This window comes from Pseudoliparis swirei, chromosome 22 (assembly GCF_029220125.1).
Source record: "Pseudoliparis swirei isolate HS2019 ecotype Mariana Trench chromosome 22, NWPU_hadal_v1, whole genome shotgun sequence".
NCBI classification, from domain to species: Eukaryota; Metazoa; Chordata; class Actinopteri; order Perciformes; family Liparidae; genus Pseudoliparis; species Pseudoliparis swirei.
This window is the reverse complement of record NC_079409.1, coordinates 14,235,893-14,259,353: the sequence shown is the minus strand read 5'-3', so window position 1 is coordinate 14,259,353 and position 23,461 is coordinate 14,235,893. Positions and strand designations below refer to the sequence as shown.

The 23,461-nt window shown below is 43.0% G+C and overlaps 1 protein-coding gene across 2 annotated transcripts; it reads left to right on the top strand.

Annotated features, from left to right (window-relative positions):
- Positions 1-14,207: 14,207 nt before the first annotated feature.
- Positions 14,208-23,199, top strand: cacng6b (calcium channel, voltage-dependent, gamma subunit 6b). 2 transcript variants are annotated; one of them, XM_056405846.1, is made up of 5 exons: positions 14,208-14,237; positions 15,680-16,464; positions 19,221-19,295; positions 21,144-21,281; positions 21,390-23,199. In XM_056405846.1, exons 2-5 carry the CDS (start codon positions 16,101-16,103, stop codon positions 21,608-21,610), a joined length of 798 nt encoding a protein of 265 aa, XP_056261821.1. In that variant the 5' UTR covers positions 14,208-14,237; positions 15,680-16,100; the 3' UTR covers positions 21,611-23,199. The 2 variants fall into 2 exon arrangements, with proteins under 2 accessions (XP_056261821.1, XP_056261820.1); XM_056405845.1 differs by lacking the exon at positions 14,208-14,237 and having other exon boundaries at positions 14,246-16,464.
- Positions 23,200-23,461: the final 262 nt, after the last annotated feature.

Below are 23,461 nucleotides of genomic sequence, written 5' to 3'. Positions count from 1 at the left end.
ATACAGACGTAGACGAGGCCTATAACTCTCCTATCTCCTGTTTGAGGAAAACTTCCATTTACCACTTTATATTGTTATTACACAACAAAACCAAGACTTACAGACCAACCCTTTTGTTCAACGTGTGTGCCATGCACCAACATTAAAACATTAGATCATTCATTAGGCCTTTACAATGATAATCTTAATTTTCCAATTATTCAAAATGATATTGCACATTATTGCACATGTTTCATTCACAAAAGTGTGCTTATTTGCTTCCTGGATCATACAAATCAGGCAGGGAAATATGTAAGAAAGTAAAAAAGCTACCATGCTTGTTTGGATTGAGAAATGGAATATTAATAACTTGGTCTAAAAAGTTGTTGTGCAGGCTGGATATTATAAAATGTATCAAGTCAAACCACATTATTGGGGATTTTATTAAGTACTATTAACACAGATACTATACAATAAAATAATGAAAGTTGTCTGGAAGAGCAAAACGTGGCAGAAATACTGGGACTTAAGTGGCACAGGGAGAGCTCTTTACAGTATTCAAAAACATGAAGGCATTGGTGGGATATGGAGGAAAGAGATGTTCGTTACCCTTCTAAGAATCACTGTACTGCGTTAACAGATAACAGATATGACAAAGAAAGAAGGGAAATAGTATTTGGAGCAATTGATTCCACAATATTTAATTGGGCAATGTGATAGGAAAGACATCAAAGAAAGCAACCACTCTTCTAGTTCTTTACTTAAGAGCAACGGCCATAAAAGAGAGAATTTAGTTTATATTTTTGGTGGTTTTCCTTATTCTTCTGCATATCCAACCCCCGTCCAGCAGGTGGTGACAATGGTGGCGACGCTAGGCTTTTACCAATCGCAACACACACAAAACCACAAAAGAAGAAGTTTTGAGCGCTGGTCCAAGGGGGGAGGAGTGGTCCCAGTGTTGCCAGGTCCGCGGTTTTCCCGCGGAATTGGGCTACTTTTGAAGTGTTGCCGCGGGTTGAATTTTTTGTCCGCTGGTTCGGGTAGACCTATTTTGCATGCAAATTACATGAATATCTTTCAATAAAAATCCATATTTTAAATGAAATAATTTATTTATACCCAAATCCTACCAAACTGACTCCAGATCAGCACGTCCACACATGGGCATGGGACACGCCCACATACACATACTGTCTACAAGGCAATTTTAGGACCTAGGTGAAATAACTGTTTAGGGAAAACTGCTTTTAATGCTGGCATACTAAACATTTGGTGTTACTTTGTAGATCTTACAATACATTTGGCAATGATAGCAATGCTGTTGGACTTTAAAAGCAGTGTATATGGTTTGGCACGGGCATATTTTGAGTTCTGATATTGGGCTGGTTTTTGGGCTGGTTTTGACACATTGGGCTGGTTCTGTCACACAGACCTGGCAACCCTGAGTGGTCCTCTCACAATTTGTTCACAGCAGATCGTGACGTCAACATGGCGGACTGGAATCGAGGTATTCTTTTTTTTATTTATTGTGACACGTATTCACTTTTAACTAATGTACACATATCTAATTCAATGGATGAGTGAATTACTGTGCTTGCTTTCTGTACGACAGCGGGAGGCGGGAAAAAAATGCTTAGAGACCCTGTTACCGTTGCTTTCTAACAAGAATACACGGTGGTCTGGGTGAATCAAACCGGTGTTACGGCTTAATTGACGACCCCGTCAACTGACGACTTTTCACGTAACTTATTACAAGCTGTCCTCGTAACTGCCGCTTGGTTTAATTTGGTCATAAAGTGTCTTATATACTTAATAATATATACTATACAACTTAAACATAGCGATGTTCACGAGGACATTTATACGTGTTCTCTGTCCATTTCCAACGGCTGTCTGTAACTGCGACAACAACGGACGCGTTGGTTCAAAGTCGCCAGTTAACACGGTCGCTTCCTAAACCGTAACCCCCTACAAATAAACGGTAGCTCTGCGGCGGGAAACGAGTCAGCAACTAATTTACGTTATTTGTAATCGGTAACGTTTTTAAAAAGCTGCCGTCGCGTGAGGCGGGCAGTCCGCGGTGGCGCATGACGGTGAGAAACGGGTTGAACCGGAAGAGCCGCCAGTTATATTAGGACCGTTTGAAATCTGCCACCAACGTTATGTTAATTCCTACGTTACAAACGTGATATGTAATAGTTATTACTATGTAATAGTTATATTATGTTATCACTGTAGGTTGCTTGACGAGGAATTACGTGTTATAAAGTAATTTATTCATCAAACACTCCACCAACGAAGTCCGTGTCATGACTAACGGCTGTTTGTTTTTTTACGTTAGCTAATGGTTGACGTTAGATAACGACCGCTAGATACCTTCAGTTGTGATAAAAACTTGTCTCAGTAAAATCAGTTGACTAGTTCTCTAAACGACACTTATTACTTTATTAAATTCACCTGAAAAAAGAAATTATATGTAAAAGTTTCTGCATACCGTTATATTCTTGTCGAGATGCGCAGCGACAGTCAATTAGGTTCCGGGGTTACTTTGGGCTTTAAAATCTAACGGGGTTTCCTGTATGGAAAGCACGGAGTTACGAAAGAACGTCACGAACAACCGCCAGAAGACCGGAAATGACATAGCAGTTACATAGTTATGTGGAGTTAATTAGCAGATTATTAAAAAGAAGAGAAACATATTAAATACTAGAACAATTGAGAAAGAAATGGTGTATTATTTTTTTCGAAAAACATTGTTTTAATTATACCCAAGAAAATATTGTATCGTACCTATCGCATGTCCAGCGGTTTGGGTCCATTTAATTTAAATCTGTTCAAGTGTGAAAAGCCACACAAATTGTGCATATATTTAATTTAAATCCATTTAAAGTGTGAAAAGCAAGATAAAGTGTTCATACATTTAATTTAAATCCATTTAAAGTGTGAAAAGCAAGATAAAGTGTGCATATATTTAATTTAAATCCATTTAAAGTGTGAAAAGCAAGATAAAGTGTGCATATTTAATTTAAATCCATCTGAAGTGTAATAAGCCACATACATTGTGCGTATATTTAATTTAAATCCATTTAAAGTGTGAAAAGTTAGATAAAGAGTGCATGTATTTAATTTAAATACAATCAAAGTGTGCGTCCGTTTAATTTAAATACAATCAAAGTGTAATAAGTCACATTAATTGTGCGTATATTTAATATAAATCCATTCAAAGTGTGGGAAAAAACAGATAAAGTAAATATATATTTAATTTGAATCCGTTCAAAGTGTGCTCTGAGATGGGGCTCAGGGCGTTGCTTATTTCTTTTAAAACGTTGTCACTTCATATTTGTAAATTAATATCATGAATGCAACAGAACCTGCAGAAGAGAGGACTTTTAGGCGAAACAAGTGTTACGCCACAACACGCCCTACACTTCAATGAGTGTGTTTGTGCGTTTCCAGGCCCGCGACTCTGTGGAAGGGGAGGAGTGGTCCCAGTGTTGCCAGGTCAGGTTTTCCCATGAATTGGGCTACTTTTGAAGTGTTGCTGCGGGTTGAATTTTTTGTCCGCTGGTTCGGGTAGACCTATTTTGCATGCAAATTACATGAATATCTTTCAATAAAAATCCATATTTTAAATGAAATAATTTATTTATACCCAAATCCTACCAAACTGACTCCAGATCAGCACGTCCACACATGGGCATGGGACACGCCCACATACACATACTGTCTACAAGGCCATTTTAGGACCTAGGTGAAATAACTGTTTAGGGAAAACTGCTTTTAATGCTGGCATACTAAACATTTGGTGTTACTTTGTAGATCTTACAATACATTTGGCAATGATAGCAATGCTGTTGGACTTTAAAAGCAGTGTATATGGTTTGGCACGGGCATATTTTGAGTTCTGATATTGGGCTGGTTTTTGGGCTGGTTTTATTGGCCATTGGGCTGGTTCTGTCACACAGACCTGGCAACCCTGAGTGGTCCTCTCACAATTTGTTCACAGCAGATCGTGACGTCAACATGGCGGACTGGAATCGAGGTATTCTTTTTTTTATTTATTGTGACACGTATTCACTTTTAACTAATGTACACATATCTAATTCAATGGATAAGTGAATTACTGTGCTTGCTTTCTGTACGACAGCGGGAGGCGGGAAAAAAATGCTTAGAGACCCTGTTACCGTTGCTTTCTAACAAGAATACACGGTGGTCTGGGTGAATCAAACCGGTGTTACGGCAATTGTGACCCCGTCAACTGACGACTTTTCACGTAACTTATTACAACTGTCCTCGTAACTGCCGCTTGGTTTAATTTGGTCATAAAGTGTCTTATATACTTAATAATATATACTATACAACTTAAACATAGCGATGTTCACGAGGACATTTATACGTGTTCTCTGTCCATTTCAACGGCTGTCTGTAACTGCGACAACAACGGACGCGTTGGTTCAAAGTGGCCAGTTAACACGGCCGCTTCCTAAACCGTAACCCCTACAAATAAACGGTAGCTCTGCGGCGGGAAACGAGTCAGCAACTAATTTACGTTATTTGTAATCGGTAACGTTTTTAAAAAGCTGCCGTCGCGTGAGGCGGGCAGTCCGCGGTGGCGCATGACGGTGAGAAACGGGTTGAACCGGAAGAGCCGCCAGTTATATTAGGACCGTTTGAAATCTGCCACCAACGTTATGTTAATTCCTACGTTACAAACGTGATATGTAATAGTTATTACTATGTAATAGTTATATTATGTTATCACTGTAGGTTGCTTGACGAGGAATTACGTGTTATAAAGTAATTTATTCATCAAACACTCCACCAACGAAGTCCGTGTCATGACTAACGGCTGTTTGTTTTTACGTTAGCTAATGGTTGACGTTAGATAACGACCGCTAGATACCTTCAGTTGTGATAAAAACTTGTCTCAGTAAAATCAGTTGACTAGTTCTCTAAACGACACTTATTACTTTATTAAATTCACCTGAAAAAGAAATTATATGTAAAAGTTTCTGCATACCGTTATATTCTTGTCGAGATGCGCAGCGACAGTCAATTAGGTTCCGGGGTTACTTTGGGCTTTAAAATCTAACGGGGTTTCCTGTATGGAAAGCACGGAGTTACGAAAGAACGTCACGAACAACCGCCAGAAGACCGGAAATGACATAGCAGTTACATAGTTATGTGGAGTTAATTAGCAGATTATTAAAAAGAAGAGAAACATATTAAATACTAGAACAATTGAGAAAGAAATGGTGTATTATTTTTTTCGAAAAACATTGTTTTAATTATACCCAAGAAAATATTGTATCAGAATCAGAATCAGAATCAGAAACAGGTTTATTGCCAAAGAATGAATGTTTTCACAAACAAACGAGGAATTTTTTTTGGTGGAAGGTGCAACATTTGGACATGACAAACAACAATCAACGCAAGGAGGGAGGAGGAGTGGGAGGAAGAGGGAGGAGGAGGAAGAGGAAGGAGCGGGAAGAAGGAGGAGAGAGGAAGGTGGAAGAAGAGGTGGTAGTCCTGGGGTGACAGTCAGTCAGTCCGGGGTCCATTGATGAGCCCGACCGCCGACGGAAAAAGCTATTGGTGTGGCGGGAGGTCGTGGTCATGATGGACCGCAGCCTCCTCCCGAGGGAGGGACTCGAACAGGAGTGTCCAGGGTGGGAGGGTCCGCGACAATCTTTCTGGCGCGCTTCAGTGAGCTGGAAGTCAACAGGACCTGGAGGCAAGGCAGATTGCAGCCGATAACCCTCTCGGCCGAGCGGATGATGCTCTGCAGCCTGCGCTTGTCTTTGGCTGTGGCTGCAGGGTGCCAGACGGTGATGGAGGAGCAGATGATGGACTCAACGATGGCCGTGTAGAACTGTACCATCATCTTCCCTGGCAGGTTGTATTTCCTCAGCTGCCTCAGGAAGAACATCCTCTGCTGGGCCTTCTTGGAGATGGAGCCGATGTTCAGCTCCCACTTGAGGTCCTGGGAGATGATGGAGCCCAGGAAGCGGTAGGACTCCACAGCGTCGGGGAGTCACACAGGATGAGAGGGCGGGTGGGGCTGCATTCCTCCTGAAATCCACAACCATCTCCACTGTCTTCAGGCGTTGAGCTCCAGGTTGTTCGGGCTCCACCAGGTCACCAGGTGGTCTGTCTCCCAAGTGTAGGCGGTCTCGTCCCGCCAGAGATGAGTCCAATGAGGGTGGTGTCATCCGCGAACTTTAGGAGCTTGACGGACTGGTGACTGGAGGTGCAGCTGTTGGTGTACAGGGAGAACAGCAGAGGGTGAGCACACAGCCTTGGAGAGGACCCGTGCTGGTGGTCCGGGAGCCTGAGACGTGTTTCCCCAGCCTCACGTGCTGCTTCCTGTCGGTCAGGAAGTCTGTGATCCACCTGCAGGTGGAGTCGGGCACGTGCAGCTGGGAGAGCTTGTCCTGCAACAGGGACGGGATGATGGAATTGAAGGCAGAGCTGAAGTCCACAAACAGGATCCTGGCGTAGGTTCCTCGGGAGTCCAGATGCTGGAGGATGTAGTGAAGGGCCATGTTGACTGCATCGTCTGCAGACCTGTTGGCTCTGTTGGCGAACTGCAGGGGGGTCAGGAGTGGGTCGGTGATGGTCTTGAGGTGTGACAGGACCAAGCGTTCAAAGGACTTCATGACCACAGAGGTCAGGGCGACGGGCCTGTAGTCATTGAGTCCTGTGATCTTGGGTTTTGGGGACGGGGATGATGGTGGAGGCCTTGAAGCAGGCTGGAACGTGGCATGTCTCCAGGGAGGTGTTGAAGATGTCGGTGAACACCGGAGACAGCTGGTCCGCACAGTGCTTCAGGGTGGAGGGAGGCGGAGTCCGGGCCCGCTGCTGCGGGGTTCTGCTTTTTAAACAGCCTGTTGACTGCTCTCTCCAGGATGACGAGGGGCGTCGCTGAGTTGATGGAGGGTGCTCCAGAGGTGTGAGCCCCTGATGGGCTGGGGAGGTGGGCTGATGGTCTGTGGCTTGTTGGTGGGGCTGTGGGGGATGGTCTCAGGACTGCTCCATTGTCTTTCAAAGCGGCAGTAGAACTCATTTAGCTCGTCTGCCAGAAGCACATTGTTCATGGAGTGGGATGATTTGGGCTTGTAGTTGGTGATCTGCCTGAGCCCTCTCCAGACAGAAGCAGAGTCGTTTGCTGAGAGCTGCTGTTGCAGTTTCTCAGAGTACAGTCGTTTAGCATCTCTCACCGCCTTGCTAAACCTGTATTTGGACTCTGTGTACAGGTCCTTGTCCCCACTCCTGAATGCCTGGTCCTTCTGCAGTCTTAGCTTCCTGAGCTCCGCTGTGAACCAGGGTTTGTCGTTGTTATAACTCACCCTGGAGCAGGATGGAATACAGCTGTCCTCACAGAAGCTGATGTAGGAAGTTACAGCCTCTGTGTACTCATCCAGGCTGTTGGTAGCAGTCCTGAAGACATCCCAGTCAGTACAGTCAAAGCACGCCCGTAGATCCTCCAGAGCCTCACTGGTCCACTTCTTGAACTTCCTCACCACAGGTTTGCAGAGCTTTAGTCTCTGCCTGTATGAGGGAATCAGATGAACCATGACGTGGTCAGAGTTTCCCAGTGCAGCTCGAGGGACGGCGTGATAGGCCCTGCTGATTGTTGTGTAGCAGTGGTCCAGAATGCTCTTCTCTCTGGTAGGGCATTTAATTAACTGTCTATATTTAGTACCTATCGCATGTCCAGCGGTTTGGGTCCATTTAATTTAAATCTGTTCAAGTGTGAAAAGCCACACAAATTGTGCATATATTTAATTTAAATCCATTTAAAGTGTGAAAAGCAAGATAAAGTGTTCATACATTTAATTTAAATCCATTTAAAGTGTGAAAAGCAAGATAAAGTGTGCATATATTTAATTTAAATCCATTTAAAGTGTGAAAAGCAAGATAAAGTGTGCATATATTTAATTTAAATCCATTCGAAGTGTAATAAGCCACATACATTGTGCGTATATTTAATTTAAATCCATTTAAAGTGTGAAAAGCTAGATAAAGTGTGCATATATTTAATTTAAATACATTCAAAGTGTGCGTCCATTTAATTTAAATACATTCAAAGTGTAATAAGTCACATTAATTGTGCGTATATTTAATATAAATCCATTCAAAGTGTGGGAAAAAAACAGATAAAGTGTGCGTATATTTAATTTGAATCCGTTCAAAGTGTGCTACAGATGGGGCTCAGGACGTTGCTTATTTCTTTTAAAACGTTGTCACTTCCATATTTGTAAATTAATATCATGAATGCAACAGAACCTGCAGAGGACTTTAGACGGAAACAAGTGTCCGCCACAACCGCCCCTACACTTCTGATGTGTTTGTGCGTTTCCAGGCCACGACTCTGTGGATGACATGCTGGACACAGAACAAACGCCTGGCTGAGAACCTGGCCACCAAGGTCTCCAGATTGAAGTCGGTGAGTCACACCCGACAAACACCCTTCAATTACACGCTTCACCGCTTTCACTGGTGCATCATCCAGACAGATGCTCTCCCAACACCTGCCATGGCATAATGTTGGGGTGCAGAAACTCACACAAACATCGACGGAGGGGAAGCTTTACACAGCATGCCGTTGGTCGGTGTAACATTTATGGCGGCAACCTCCGGTTGCTCGGGGAGGAGACGAGCGAGGGATTAACAGTGGACTGAAGATCCTCAATTTCCCTTTTGCCACACAGAACTGAGATTCGGTTTCCATTTGAAAAGACCTACATAATGGTGTTGTAGAGGATACAATAACATTACTGTCATCAGTTATTAACCGTGACTTCTTACGGGACAACCATTTGAAGTTTACCACGACCCCTGACCTTTAGTGCGTCGTTCTCACAGTCTTGGCTGTCTTCCAGGTCCAGGTGGATGAGCTTGATGGAGAGGGTGTGACCCTTATGGGCACACCTGCTCCAGTTCTGACTGGCATGGGGCAAATATCCAGTGGGATACCCTGGAGACTCCACCCCTCCCAGCAGCATCGAGTCGGCCGGGCGGGAGAATAGGAGAATCAGAAGATTGGAGAAGGTATGGAAGATACGAATATTCAAGAGAGGAGGTGATACGTTGTCAAGGAAGGAAGAGGGAAGCGGAGAAACAGCAAAGACCACAAAGTTTAGAAAGTAAAAGGTATTATTTAATGTGAGAAAGTCCAGTACATTAAACAATTCCAGAGAGCCAGAGACGAAGATGCATAAATCACAAAAACACTCATTCACAATGCCATAACCTAAATGTATTCACACCTCATATCTTACTCCACACATCGTGCTTCTCATTACAGAGCGGTAATCTGTTTTAATCAACTGAAAGGAAAAAAATCCAAACCCACCTTAATCTTATCATCGTGATCCGATCAAATCCCTTTTCTCAAATAAACTAAATCAACATCTCTCCTTCCCCTTTTCTCCAAAATGTATTCTTTCTCTCTGCCCTCCTTTCTTTCTCACACATATTTTGCAATTGCAGGCGTTTTATAAAGCACCATATTTTTGGGGTTTGCAGTAACGAGGGTTTGTTTATTGTTAATTATTTTTGGCTTTGTTTCGTTTTAAATCATTGAACTTCTGTATTAAACTTCTGTTTTAATTATACTAAACACGTCTCCGGCCTAATAACGGTTAAAACGAATCTTTATCCTTACAATTAAATTATATATTTTCATTGTAAACTTGTTTTTCTTAGGGTGCAAGGCCCCAGGTGGCATTGCTGGTCCCTTTCATTTCCCCCTCCTCTAAAGGTGCGTTCACACCTTCAAAGGGAGTTAAGGCTTTCAGTTTGGGATTCACCAACTCCAGAGCGCTCACACCGTAGCGGTCAGCACTGTACACATGTATTTGAATATCATAATATGAATTTGTATTTAACAACATATAATTAAACATTATGGTTTGAAATTGAATGTATTCCTCATCACCTTCAACTTGGTTTAGTTCAGTCAATTAAAACTAATTCAGTAATCGTAAAGACTTGATAAAGCCCCGTCCCTCATCACGGATCATCACGTAACAAACGGCTTTAAAACTCTCCCTGAATATATTGGAATATGTCTTTGCTAACTGGGAGTTTATCATTTGCTAATTAAATACTTGCTATAACTCAATGAAATGAGAATGTACTACACTTCTCAAATGTTATACATTTATGTTAAATGCTCAGTCTGGTGCATTTTCAACTCAATCATATTTATGAGGAATTATGAAGAACACATTATGCTGTTCTAGAAGCGGTGGAATGTAACTGAGTATGTTCAGGGTACTCAAGTACTGTAGCTACTGCAGTACAACGTCTTTAATTTCAGTATTTGCATCTGATAACTTTATACTTTGAGTACACAACATCTCAGAGGAAAATATTGTACTTTTAACTTCACTGCTTTTATTTGACAATATTAGTTACTAGTTAAGCTGCTTTGCAGAATCAGATTCTTAATACAAAATCTGAATCAACTAAGAAGCTGTAATGTGTTATTAAATGGTGATTTGTAAAATGAAGTATATAAAGTACTTAAAATGTTTTCCATCTTCCATCAACAACATTAACGCACAATAATGCATCAAGATTTATAATCTGATAATATACACAAACCATAATATTTGTATTTTAAATGGGCTATTATGCATAATGTATGCAGGAGTATACTTTTGGTACTTTAGTATAATCTGATGCTGAACATTGTACTTCAGTAACAATTTGAATGTAGGACCTATCCTGTGCTCTAGCAAATAATTGAAGCATAAAGTTGTAAAAACATGAGATATGATAACATGGCCGTCCCACTCACAAAGCGAGATGGCGTCCATCTTTCAAGGCCGGTTGACTTCTAATTATTTGTCATGAAAAAAAGTTAATTTGGTTTATTTTCTCTAGCCCAATATCACAATGACAAATCTGCCTCAGAGGGCTTTACAACCTGTACACCGATACATCCCTGACCTTTGACCTCACATTGGATCAGGAAAAACTCCCAAGGAAAAGAAGAAAAAAACTTTCACAGGGAAAAAAGGGAAGAAACCTTCAGGAGAGCAACAGAGGAGGATCCCTCTCCAGGATGGACAGAAGCAATATATGTGTACAGGTGAGCAGTGTTACAGAGGGGGGAAGCTCAAGTAAATTAGTTATTGTAATAATGACAGTTATGATTAAATCAGTTCATGATTTTTTGGGTGTAGGTTTACTCACAGTCAGATTCACTTCCTAACTAGATAGGCAAGTTACCATCTTCCTAAATCACTCAAGAGCAGAGGTCGAGTTTTAACCAGTTATCAGGGTCCAAACTCACAGAACTCTTTCTCTCCTGATTAAATTTATATTTTACTTAAAGCCATACAATAAAACATATTTAAAGTAGACATTAATCTCTGTGTTGTTCATTTCATTTCCACTATCAACAGTGAATTATATTTAGTTTTTTTAATATCCATTAAGTTGCGTCGTTAAATAAGCTTCTTTTGGGCTTATTTTCGTCTCCCTGTCATTGCTTGATGCGAATATCAATGAAACTGGGGCTGCTGGCTACGTGAAAAAGAAGTATTCCTTTCTGGTCTTACCCTCTTTATTTACATCCGTCCACATGAGTACACAGTCGGGGTCAGCAGCAGTACATGTCAGATGTTATGTCCACTTGGAAGCGTCACTGTAAAAGTTACAGGACCGCAACAAATCTCCGACATGAACTAATGTCCTGTGTCGGCTCTCTGCTGCCCATCTCCATCTGCATCGCTACACCCGGCTGCACACAACCCAGCAGCAGGGCCACCGATGCAACACTCCCCACGCTGGTGTTCCCAGAGGGCACGGATAAAGCAGCAGCTCCCCCGGCCAACAGAAGCCATTCCCACCAGAGGAAACATGTAAAAACAGACCCAGCCTCTCTTATAGGTCAGGACACTGCGGCTGCCTAACACAAGGCCTATTAACTGGCTGCCTAAAATAAGGCCTATTAACTGGCTGCCTAACACAAGGCCTATTAACTGTGAGAAGGAACCTTGCCTAGGCCTAATGCTGCAGTGAAGATGGCAATGACATCTCCCTCTAGTGGTGGATGTAACACTCTGGTGATGGTCATTGTCATTCTGGGTAAGGCCTCCCCATCGATCCTCATTCAGAAAGATAGAACACTGCAGCAGAGCGCACCGCTGCAGGAGGACGGCACAGGGCTCGGTGCAGACGCCGCTTTGCACTTCATTCAAACGCTGCACGGAAAAACACTTTGACGGGGACATAACTCTCAGAACACTGGCACAGAGAGAGATTACAGAGAGATGTCACGTCTATTGTGAAAAAGGATTTTTTAAAGACCATAATAAAGTCACAATAGGAAAAGCACAGGTGTAGATAACAAAATGACTAATGGCCTGTTTCAATTGAGCTGAATTGGTTTTGGGGTCCTGGCCTTGTGGATGTCGGCTCTCTGTCACACTGGGACACCTGAACAGAGCAGAGCCGATCCTAATGTGGTGCAAATAAAAAAACAAAGTGAGAGTGTGTCCTGACTTTCTTACTTTGCCAGACTGTCAGACCCAAGGTTGATTCTCCCAACAAGGTGAATCTTTAAATACAGGTCAGAAATATATATTATCTTTAAAATAAATAAATAAACCATCAACGTAAACGGCTTTGCTGCTGTAGTTCTTAGCAGACGGCATTACTCCATAACAAAATGAAGTAAATAGCGTGTTAATTGGCGACTATCTTCAGCTGCCAATCTGGTGTACTAGCTTGTATTAAAGACACAAGAACCGTACGTGTGGAATTGACTGAAAATAAACGACGGCGCCATGTTATCCTGTGTGGCTTCAAGATGCATGATTGGGTTTGGACAACAGTACAGAGCTGATCAATTCATTGGTTTGGTCTTTTTATGGCTTCATGGATTTGTCGGCAATAAGAAAAATAAGAACAAGACAGAAGACTTCTGCTATAATTGGTCAAAAGCGTCGCAGTAAGAAATGGCTGCAGCTGTAACGTGCACACGTGTGGTCAGTGTGCGCATGGCTGCATACACAAGAACACACGTGTGCAGTTCAGTGTGTCCACGCGTGAACCAGTACTGCTGACAGGGCGGCTGGAGCGATGCGGAGACGAGATTGTTCACATCAGCATACTGTAGGTTATTGATGGCCTCGGACCGCCTGTGGACACGTTCTATCAATCTCATGTGATGGAGGAGCGAGGCCGCACAATTAGAAGCAAAGTCATTTTCAGGAACAGACACACATGTAAAACAGATAGCTATACTCCGGATGAATCCATTCATCCTGGCTGTCATGTACTCGTGTTTCTTTCTCCCTGTGGATGTCCGTTTGGGGGCTTTACCAACAGGAGGAGCAGGAACTTCACCGTTCTGGACATTGTAGGTGTTTATTTTACCTGTCACAGCCTACAGCCTGTTTCGTCCCTTTTCTCAGATTCTCTCCTGTTCTGTCTCTGTCCCTGACTCACTCTCAGTTTGCATCACCCCTTCCCCCCTCCTACCCTCCCTGAGTGTGGCTGGCCGCTGGCGTCGGCCTGCCTCTCGCTGTGACACGTATGTAACCTAAACTCTGGAGGAGCAACGCAGGCTGGGCCACGAGTAAAGCTTTCCACGAGACCGGACTGGATCTCTGACATCTCCGGATCTTGTTCATTGAGGAATGAAATGGAGCTGCACATTGCTTTTATTTTCAGAACTATTCCATTTTGAGGCTGTGTAGTCCATATCTGCGGTTTACTTGCACTCATTTTGTTCCCTTCCCGCGTCTCCGTTTCCTTTTCCCTCTCCGTCTCTGTGTCAGATTTGCACTTCGCTCGCAGTGGGTTGTGTTGCTGTAAAACACACTCCTGGCAGCTCATATAAACACAGGCTCCTCCTCCACCCTTACTTAATGTCATTAACAGGTGGGCTGTCTAAAATAGACATGCACACACACACACACCCCAACACACACACATGTTTGTGATCATGCTGGCATGACTTGTCATGTTGTCACCTGGCAGCACCTCTGCTCATTGATTTAATATTCTATCACGTGTGTTGTGGGAACAGGGGGCTGTTGAGATTGAGGGGAAAGAAATGTAATCATCAACAGTGTTAACCAACCAGGCTGCACCCCCCCCCCCCTCCCCTGTTACACTCACTTTCCATAACCCTCATGTACCTCCCTCTCTCTCTCTAACTCTCCCATCAACACTCGCCCCCTCTATTAAGTTTAAAGCGTCTCTTCCTTTCTTCTGAACAACCCACCAAACAGGTCAGAGTTACTTTTCTTTTCCCTGAGCTACTTGTTGTTTCTTAGGCCCGGATGTCGCGCGGGTGGCTGTGTCTGTCTTTGGTGAAATTGTAGAGCGAGTTCCTCCTTTTCCTCCCGAAGAAAATGTCCGTCTGTGTGTAGAAGCTTGTGTTCTGCTCCGCTGCTGCAGAACTTCAGTCCATCAGAGTTTTGGTTGCATCGTCACATTTATACTCAGCTGAGGATAATGTTGAAGCTTTCTGTGTTATCCCGTCCTGGAGAGGAGCCTGATGGGCTCTGACCCCTCTGACCATCCTGTGGTTAATATAGATGTAATGTGATAAATGTAACTCTTTGAATACTTACTGGGCTGTCAGCAGCTTCAGTCTTGATATTGAAATGCATGGCTGATATTCTAAACACGTTATAATATGAATGATTATATTTCTTTACAGCGCTTACTGTGAATTAGGATCGCGTGGTAAATTGATATCGTTTCTCAACTTTTGGCAAAGTAATATCACAATGATTAATCTCCTCCAAGCGCACTGGAGGCCTGTCTGAGGATACGTTGGGAATATACTGCAAAACTCTAAATATACATACGGCACGCTGCTCGTTTTATTTATATGCTGTGAAATACTGCACACAAAAATAATTGCACTGAGGGGCTTCATGTGGTGCGTAGCCTACCAAAGTGTCTAAATGAAGTGATCCACCAACTGTGAGGCCTGCTGCCTTCCTCACTGGACCGGCCTCTTGCCTCCGCGATGCGACCTGGTGGACTGCTCGGCAAAGTTAATTACTGCAGCCTCCTGTCTGTCACAGGGTTCAGGCGTGAATTATCACCTCTCATGCTCCCTGTGCAGAGCAGCGACACCGTCGTGCCCTATCACTCACCTAGTTTAAACCTCTTGCTCACAGTTTAGAATAGCAGGAACAACTCTGTAAGCCTGGACCCACTTACAGTACAGACACACACACACACACACACACATAAAGACAGACACGGCTTCAGATTCCAAGTGTTTGCTGGGACACGTAATGCAGGATGGGGCGTATTTGTGGCCACCCGTTATCCCCTCAGATCAAAGCGGATCTGTGTCTAAGCCAGAGATAGTGTACCTGTTCGGGGAAGAGCTCTGTTGTCAACTCCGCTGGGAGAATAGAAGACGGGTGGTCCAGTCTGGCGCTGTGGTGTTCTCTCTCACCTTGAACCCACTCCACCCGACGTCACCGGCTCATCCGGCCCAATTGTTTCTTCATCTGCCTTTCAGGCGGACGCCATATGGCTTATCTATTGTTGGCTGAGAGCATGTCATGTGGGTTTTAGGAAGGGAATACTGTAGATGCTGATAAAGCTCATGGAAAATTAAATATTGCGCTGGCGATGAAAGGATTTTGCTCTTGTGAAGCATATGCTGGCTGCTCTTTCATCTTTCTGTTTCATCTCTCAATTTCAGGGGACTGGACAGAAAACAGACACTGGCTCTCCTGGTCCTTGCCTCCGTCTCCTCCCATTTAATAATTTCCTTACTTCACCCCCCCCCCCCCTCCTCCCCACCTTGTTGTAGCTCTGTTCATATCTCTTTCTGTCTAATTTCATTGTTCTGCCCACTTATTCTCCCTTCATCCGTTGTTCCCCCGACTGCTTTTGCTCAATTTTACCATCCATCACCGGATGGTTTATCGCTGTGTCGCCACTTTTTTTGTTTACTGTTTTTAAAACGAGACTTGTCGGCACCTTTTTTCACGTACCTCTCCCCATTCACTTCCTACTAAACCACCCTACCATCTTTGCATCTATTATTTGATCCAGTAACATTGAGCCTAAGTGCCTTGCTCTTTCCTCTGGTCTTCCTCAAGCTTGGCCCTGAGATCAGTATGTGGTCCAACTTCATTGTTCAGCAGGATGAGGATGGTCGTATCGGGGTGGTAGGGGCGGGACAAGGTGGGGGTTTAGGTGGGGTAAAAGGTGGAAGGGGACAGAGGAGGAGCCACAAGATAAGTGACAGCCAGGAGGGAAAGATCAAGCTGGCCTTCTTTGTGTCTATCATTGGAGTGACCCTGACGGTGTTGGGCATGGGGACAGAGTTTTGGGTGGAGCTGGCCCAACCAAAGAATTTCAGCGGCAACCAGACATGCCAGGTGGCCCATTACGGCCTGTGGAAGGGCTGCATCCGCACCCTCTGGGTGGCCGACATAGACCCAGAAAGGACGAGCTGTGGCCCTGCTGAACTACCTGGAGGTGAGACCTCTGACTGTCTGTGTCTGTCTGTCTGCAAGGCGAGCCGGTTTCTGGCGGGCCTGGGTCTGTTTGGTTTCTCCAACTGTCTGCTCATGTACGCTTCTCTGCAAACTGAATTGCCCGGCCATGCAAGTCTACCTTCAGGCTGCCTCTACGTTACAGTACGTGCCTCAGTACGGAAGTGAATTAATAGGAAAGAGTCAAAGGACATTCCTGAGAGGTAACAAGTCGTTGACTTTATTGAGGAAAAAACGTGTTCTCTTAATTGCCAGGATTTGTCTTTGCCATCACCGCTGATGTGAAGACAGTGGGAGCAGGCAGAACTAATATAATGTAAGCCCTCTGGGAATACGCTAACATCTGTAGGTCTTCTACTTGAGCCCAGAACGGACTGGGGGAAATTATGCAACATTTAATTTTAGAAAAAACAATTCATCCCACCGACAATCTCCAGATTTGTAAGTAACATAGTGATGATTGTTGATAAGTATTTCACATCATTACCCCTTGTATGTATGCATATATATACACATATATATACATACAGGACTGTCTCAGAAAATTAGAATATTGTGATGAAGTTCTTTATTTTCTGTAATGCAATTAAAAAAACAAAAATGTCATGCATTCTGGATTCATTACAAATCAACTGAAATATTGCAAGCCTTTTATTCTGATTTATTGCTGATTATGGCTTACAGCTTAAGAAAACTCAAATATCCTATCTCTAAATATTAGAATATCATGAAAAAGTATACTAGTAGGGTATTAAACAAATCACTTGAATTGTCTAATTAACTCGAAACACCTGCAAGGGTTTCCTGAGCCTTGACAAACACTCAGCTGTTATAAATCTTTTTTACTTGGTCTGAGGAAATATTAAAATTTTATGAGATAGGATTTTAGAGTTGTCTTAAGCTGTAAGCCATAATCAGCAATATTAAAAGAATAAAAGGCTTGCAATATTTCAGTTGATTTGTAATGAATCCAGAATGCATGACATTTTTGTTTTTTTAATTGCATTACAGAAAATAAAGAACTTTATCACAATATTCTAATTTTCTGAGACAGTCCTGTATATATACATTTACATATATGTGTATATATATGTATATATACATATATATATATATATTTACATATATATGTATATATACATATATATATACATATATATATTACTTAAATATGTATATACTATATGTATGCACATCCCCTGTAACCTTGTGAGGGGCTATACATTCGAGAGGATAGTTGTGTATGTGAAGCTCCCTGCATACATATGTATCTAGGTCATTGTACAGATAATGTGCAAATTAAATCATTAAAGAAATACGAGGTGCAGAACCAGAGCACCAGCAGGACCACAGTAAAGCTATAAAGAATGATGACAACATTGTTTTTCTATTCAGACGTCAAGGGGCTAATTCATCTTACCCGTCACTATGCCCTGCATCTCTGGCTACTAGCATGTATATATATGTATATGTATTTATATATATATATATATATGTATATATATATATATATATCTGAGATGGTCTTTTGGTGCATGAGAGCAGTCAGTATGCTTCTGACAATCTTTCTCACACGTCCTCTCTCTGTTGGCCCACGCCGTCGGCCCAGATGGCCGTGAGCCTGTCATGTTTGGAGGGAAACAACTGTTTTTGCCATTTCTGCTTCTCTGTTTCGCATCGCTGTTTTCATGCCTCTGGCTCCCGTCCTGAGAAAAGTGCGGCCCCGTACCTGTCATCTCAAGACCACACATCTATCTTCGTTGTCTGCTGGAGACATGACAGCTCAAAAAATATAGCCTCAGCAGGGGAAGCGAGAGCAAAGGCAGTTGACTGTGATAGCATAAGGTGTTAACAATCAGTACGCTAATAAATGCTGCGTCGGCTTCAGTAAAAATATGACACAAACATATTTGTGTGTGAAATAAAAGTGTGACTGTGAGTGTGTGTTCACAAGCATGTGGTCATCTTGGACCACAACGTATTCAGTTGGTGAAAGTCATCACTACGCGCTTGTGAAGCCAAGTGGAATCTGACTACTTCACAGTTTTTGTCTAAATATAGAGGGGGAAACGAAGAAGAGGGACAGACAGGGACTGAGGGAGAGTATATGTCTAATGCAGTATGAACCAACCCCTCTGTGTTTCCTGCCCCTCTTGACATCTCCTGCTCACCTCCTTCTCCATCTGTGGCTCCCCTCTCTTCCCCCTTTACTCACCACCCCTTCCATCTGCCTCCCTCACTCTTCCTTTCCCCCGCTATCTCATCCTTTGAGCCTCTATCCATATTTCCTGCATCCCCTTCATCATTTGCTCATCCCACATATCTCCTTCCCCTCAGCCCTTATTATTGTAGAGCCACGCCTCCCCATTTCTATTCTCCATCTGCCCCTTCTCTCTGTCTACCTCTCTTCTACCCCTCTGCCAACCGCGTAGTTTGCTGTCTTTCACCCTCTCTGGCCGCACCATATGTGCAATGCTGGGTAGTGTGTGTGTGTGTGTGCGCGTGTGTGTGTGTATATGTAGCGGCATTCGTCTCTGAGTATTGCAGCTAATGCTCGACAATTGGATATAAATAGGAATGATGCCTGGAAGGACAGAGTGCATGGATGCATAGGAGGCACATAACAGAAGACCAGCAGCTCTCCATAGGAGTGTGTGTGTGTGTGTTTGGTGTGCGTGTGTGTATGTGTGTGTGTATGTGTTTGTGATCTCTTTGTGTGATATTTGTATTTACCCACAGAAACCAACTGCACCTACTTCAAATTCTTCACCTCTGGGGAGAACGCCGTCATATTCAAGAAGACAACGAACAAGAGTGAGACCTTTTGAATCCTGACACATGCCGATGCGTATAACCGTTGCATTGCAGCGCGTATCAATGAAGACGTTTTCTGAGGAGCACGCTTTTGCTTCTTGCATGTTTCAACCCATTAACTTCTGCTGCAACCCATTTTGCAAAGCAGGCCACAGACCCTCGTGGTGATTGATCGTTTACCTGACTGTCCAGGCAGCCGCTGGTTTGACTGCAGTTTGAAGATCAGCTGGCTGAGACGTGATGCTTCAATCACATTGAGCATCAAGTCAACTTTACTGAGCAGAGACTGCTTTGATGCACTCAAGAAAGCCAAGACATTTATTACATACGAGCTGTGAGTTAAAATTGCGATCAGAAGGTGTGTTGTTTGCGTAAACCCAAAAGATAGACGAAGCAAACCAACCATGTGGATTACGGGACAAAGTTATAAGCCACTAACAGCTTTAGGATAGCAAAATCACAACAACTACTGGATTGATTAGCTTGAAAGCTTTGCTTCCTACATCATGTATCCTGATGACGTTACGTGACTCCTCCTTTCACCTTGAGGTTGACATGTGGTTGAGGGAAATATCTTTTAACTATTGGAAAGATTGCTAAGAAATCATATCCCCCTTAAGAATAATGAGTTTGATATAAAAGTCGAAACTTTGATGTGTGAACAAATTCCTGCAATTAATTTGTATTTTGTTCTAATGTTTTTATGCTAACATGCAGATTCACAGTCAGTGGATGTAAACATGTGTCTTTTCTTAAAGCGATCGGGGTAAAGGTGACGGGGTCGAACTCAAACTAAAGAATCCCCCCGACGAGTCCTCCGTCCCCCGTGGTTCGAGTCTTTACCTCCTGCTCGATGCTGCCTGTCTCCACTGGTTCATGAGCTCCTCCTGGTCCCCTGCAGCCGGTCGGCCTGCTCTGGTTACCTGGCGGGCTGCAGGTGTGACCAAGGCCCACGCCTCGGTGCTGCAGCGCCTGAACCGGATGGAGCGCTCCCTCTCTCACCTCCACCTGAGCTGATCTGCTTGGCTTTTTCCCTGGTGTGCCACAACATATGTAACCTTTGTTATTGTGAGCATGTTAGTGTGTGTGTGTGTGTGTGTGTGTGTGTGTGTGCCTAATACAGCCTCACAGAGCCGCGAGCATGACGTTAGACCCTTCTGGTTTGTTTAGTGGCTGCTGTTTGGCAGCCGGCTCGTAAGATGCCAGGAAAGAACGACTCGTGAAAATAATCTCTGGAGCCAACTACATTAACACAATGTGTTTGGTGATAACTGTTTCCTCTTCAAGCAAGTTTTAAGTCTCTGCAGATTCATTTCAAAATGTTATGGGCGCACACTTTCATCAATCAATTGATCAAAAACACATGAACCAATCTAAAAACTGTAAAATGCAGCTGGGCAAAAACAAAACGGCTGCATTTTTGTGTTGCTTTCATTTTTGTCTCTATCTTACGTCCTTTTTGTCATCGTCTTCCCCCAAGAGCAAAACACATGGACAAAATTTAATCTGCTGTGATTAATAATTATAAAAATAATAATATTAGTGTGGCAGTGTCAAAAAAATATTAAACTGGTACGAGCGATGTTGTGAAAAGTAGATAATTTTTTGGGGTTGCACCTGTTCAGCTCTGCAATGCCAAGTCGTTTGACAATCAGGCCTATAATCTATAAACCAAGGAGTACCACACTTTGTGAGGCAGTATAATATTTCTCTGCCTTCTTTCCTAAATATCTTACGCTGCATAAAATTACAGATTCCAGCCTTTAACTACACTAACGTTAACACATTCTGGCATATATATACACTAATCCTTTTTCTCTTTTAATTTATTGTGGCTCTCCTTCACAGAGCTGAATCTAGCAGCATCTATCTTGGCCCTTCTGAGTCTGACCATGATGGTAATGGGCTCCATCTGTATCGCGATGGCCCTCAGCAAAGGAGTCCCCTTCTTTATCAAGCCCGCCTCCTTCTGTTTCATCCTATCAGGTGGGACCTCACTGTGCTTTATGTTAACTTCAACATTCAAGTGGGGCAATATCCCTATCTGACTGATATTTGGTTTTGTGAACAGTTGTTTGTGGTCTCTGTGTGCAGGTGTACTGGTCCTTCTCTCCATCCTGATATTCCACCAGTCTGTGGTGTCCCTGCTGTCCAGTGACCACTCCATACCTCTACACCATGAGCTCTCATGGTCTGTGACCTGCATGGGCTCGGCCGGAGGCCTCCTTATTTTCGGTGGAATCCTCTTCATGATCCTCTCCCTTCCTTTCAGCCCCTGGGAGAAATGCTTTCCACACAAGGATAGCACCACCTAGCAATACAATATACATACAGTATTCTTGATTTCTTGTTTGAGAGCAAGTGGAAACATGTGTTTCTGAAGTGACTTTACTTGCTCTTGACATTTCATTAGTCAGAGAAGCCACACGTAAGTCTTAATAGGAAGTGCGAGGAGTCAGCAACACATTAGTAAGAGAATGTGCAAACAATATGTCGGTGTTTTTTTAGTAGAAGATAGATGGAGGGAGCCACAGAGCTACTGCTGACTGTCTGATGTTTAGCTCTGAGTTGTGTTCACGGAGACAAGTGTCATGAATAGGCGTGTTAGCCGAGCTGTACATCCACATAGTCTTTCTGCTAGCATCAGGAGAGTCGATACAAATGTCATAAATGCTCAGACACTTAACTATTTTAAAATGTCTGTTTAATATGGAAGCCTGTTTCTGCAAAAAAAACATGAAAAGTTAGCACCAAGTCCTCTACATTAAACCACAACATGTATCTTTTTTCCGAATCCAATTAGGAGCGTTTTGAAGCCAAAGTCGAACCAGAATTTAGTTGTGACTGCGTGGACAGTTATGGACAGTTATGGACAGTTATGAACAGTTATGGACAGTTATGAACAGTTATGAACAGTTATGGACAGTTATGGACAGTTTTCGAGAGTTAATCTGCAGCACACGTGTGGATTGGTCCCCTGAGCGAACCCTATAAACAGAACTACTAAGTGTCCACAGCGGTCCATGTTAGATTCTTTATCCGTCTTTTAAAACTATTACACATACATGTATATCTGTTTTATGGTGCAACGATGCAGCTGTTAAGGTCTGACCGTAAGCATATATTTCCTTTTGGGGTATTGATGCTGTCATTCTTCTTGAGAGGACTTAAAGTGAGACATAATACAAAATTCTGAGATTGTAAAGCAAAAGTTTGACAAAGTCAAAATGATGAATACCAAGCACAAATTGTTGACTTATCATCCTATAATTATTCATACTTTTTCACAGGCGGAAATGGGCTTCCACAGTTTAGAAGACCTAAAGCTCCATCAGAACGTCCTCAGCATAGCAACATATGCTGTTTGTGATCATGCTAACCATCAGTATGGAGGAGGTCCGCACTACTTTCAGAGAAGTTACTTGTCATATGTATATAAAAAGCAGTGAGTATCCTCAATATTAGAAATAACTACTCTGAATCTTTTTAACCATTAATATTTGATTAACATGAAGCTTCACGTCATTATTTATTACTTACGTGTGTTTTGCAACTTTTGGGTGAATGCTGCTTCAGTCTGAATGCATGTTGAATGAAATCAACAGTGAAAAGTGATTAAAATACCATTTTGTATATCTGAGAACTGTATGGACTCACTTAATAAGCTCAACCTTGTACATAAACTGAATGACTGTGTTTATATTGTATGAATGGCCCCTATATTGATGCCTCAATGACATCTGCAATACGTATGCATTACAAACACTTTGGTTTTGTCATAGGATGCTCACCTCGTCTGCCATGAAATGCAATTTTACAAAATATATGCTCATTTCTACTCATATATATGTACAGTATGTGGCACCAGTTTTGCTCATCATTAAAGTGATTTGACATGAAATAACTGCCTCCCGTCTGTTGTTGACGTGGCAGCCTGTCTGCTCTCAAGCTTGACGTTCACCCGTTTCACCTCTTCCCCGTGTGACTCCTCACCTCGCTGCCAAAGATCCACCTCTCCCAAACCCGCTGCTCTATATTTAGGCCAGAGCTCATCGCAATGTATTTCACTGCAGAGGTTGGGAAACCTTATCCCTGAATGTTAACTATGTAACCCCCCCTCTATCCTACCCTCGTAGCTCTGTGCCCCCTCCTCCTCCAACCCTGAC

Coding starts and splice junctions, on each gene's coding strand:
- cacng6b (XM_056405846.1), top strand. CDS start 16,101: ATGTGGTCCAACTTCATTGTTCAGCAGGATGAGGATGGTCGTATCGGG. Junction 19,296..21,143: donor CAAGAAGACAACGAACAAGA/GTGAGACCTTTT, acceptor TCTCCTTCACAG/AGCTGAATCTAGCAGCATCT. Junction 21,282..21,389: donor CTTCTGTTTCATCCTATCAG/GTGGGACCTCAC, acceptor CTCTGTGTGCAG/GTGTACTGGTCCTTCTCTCC.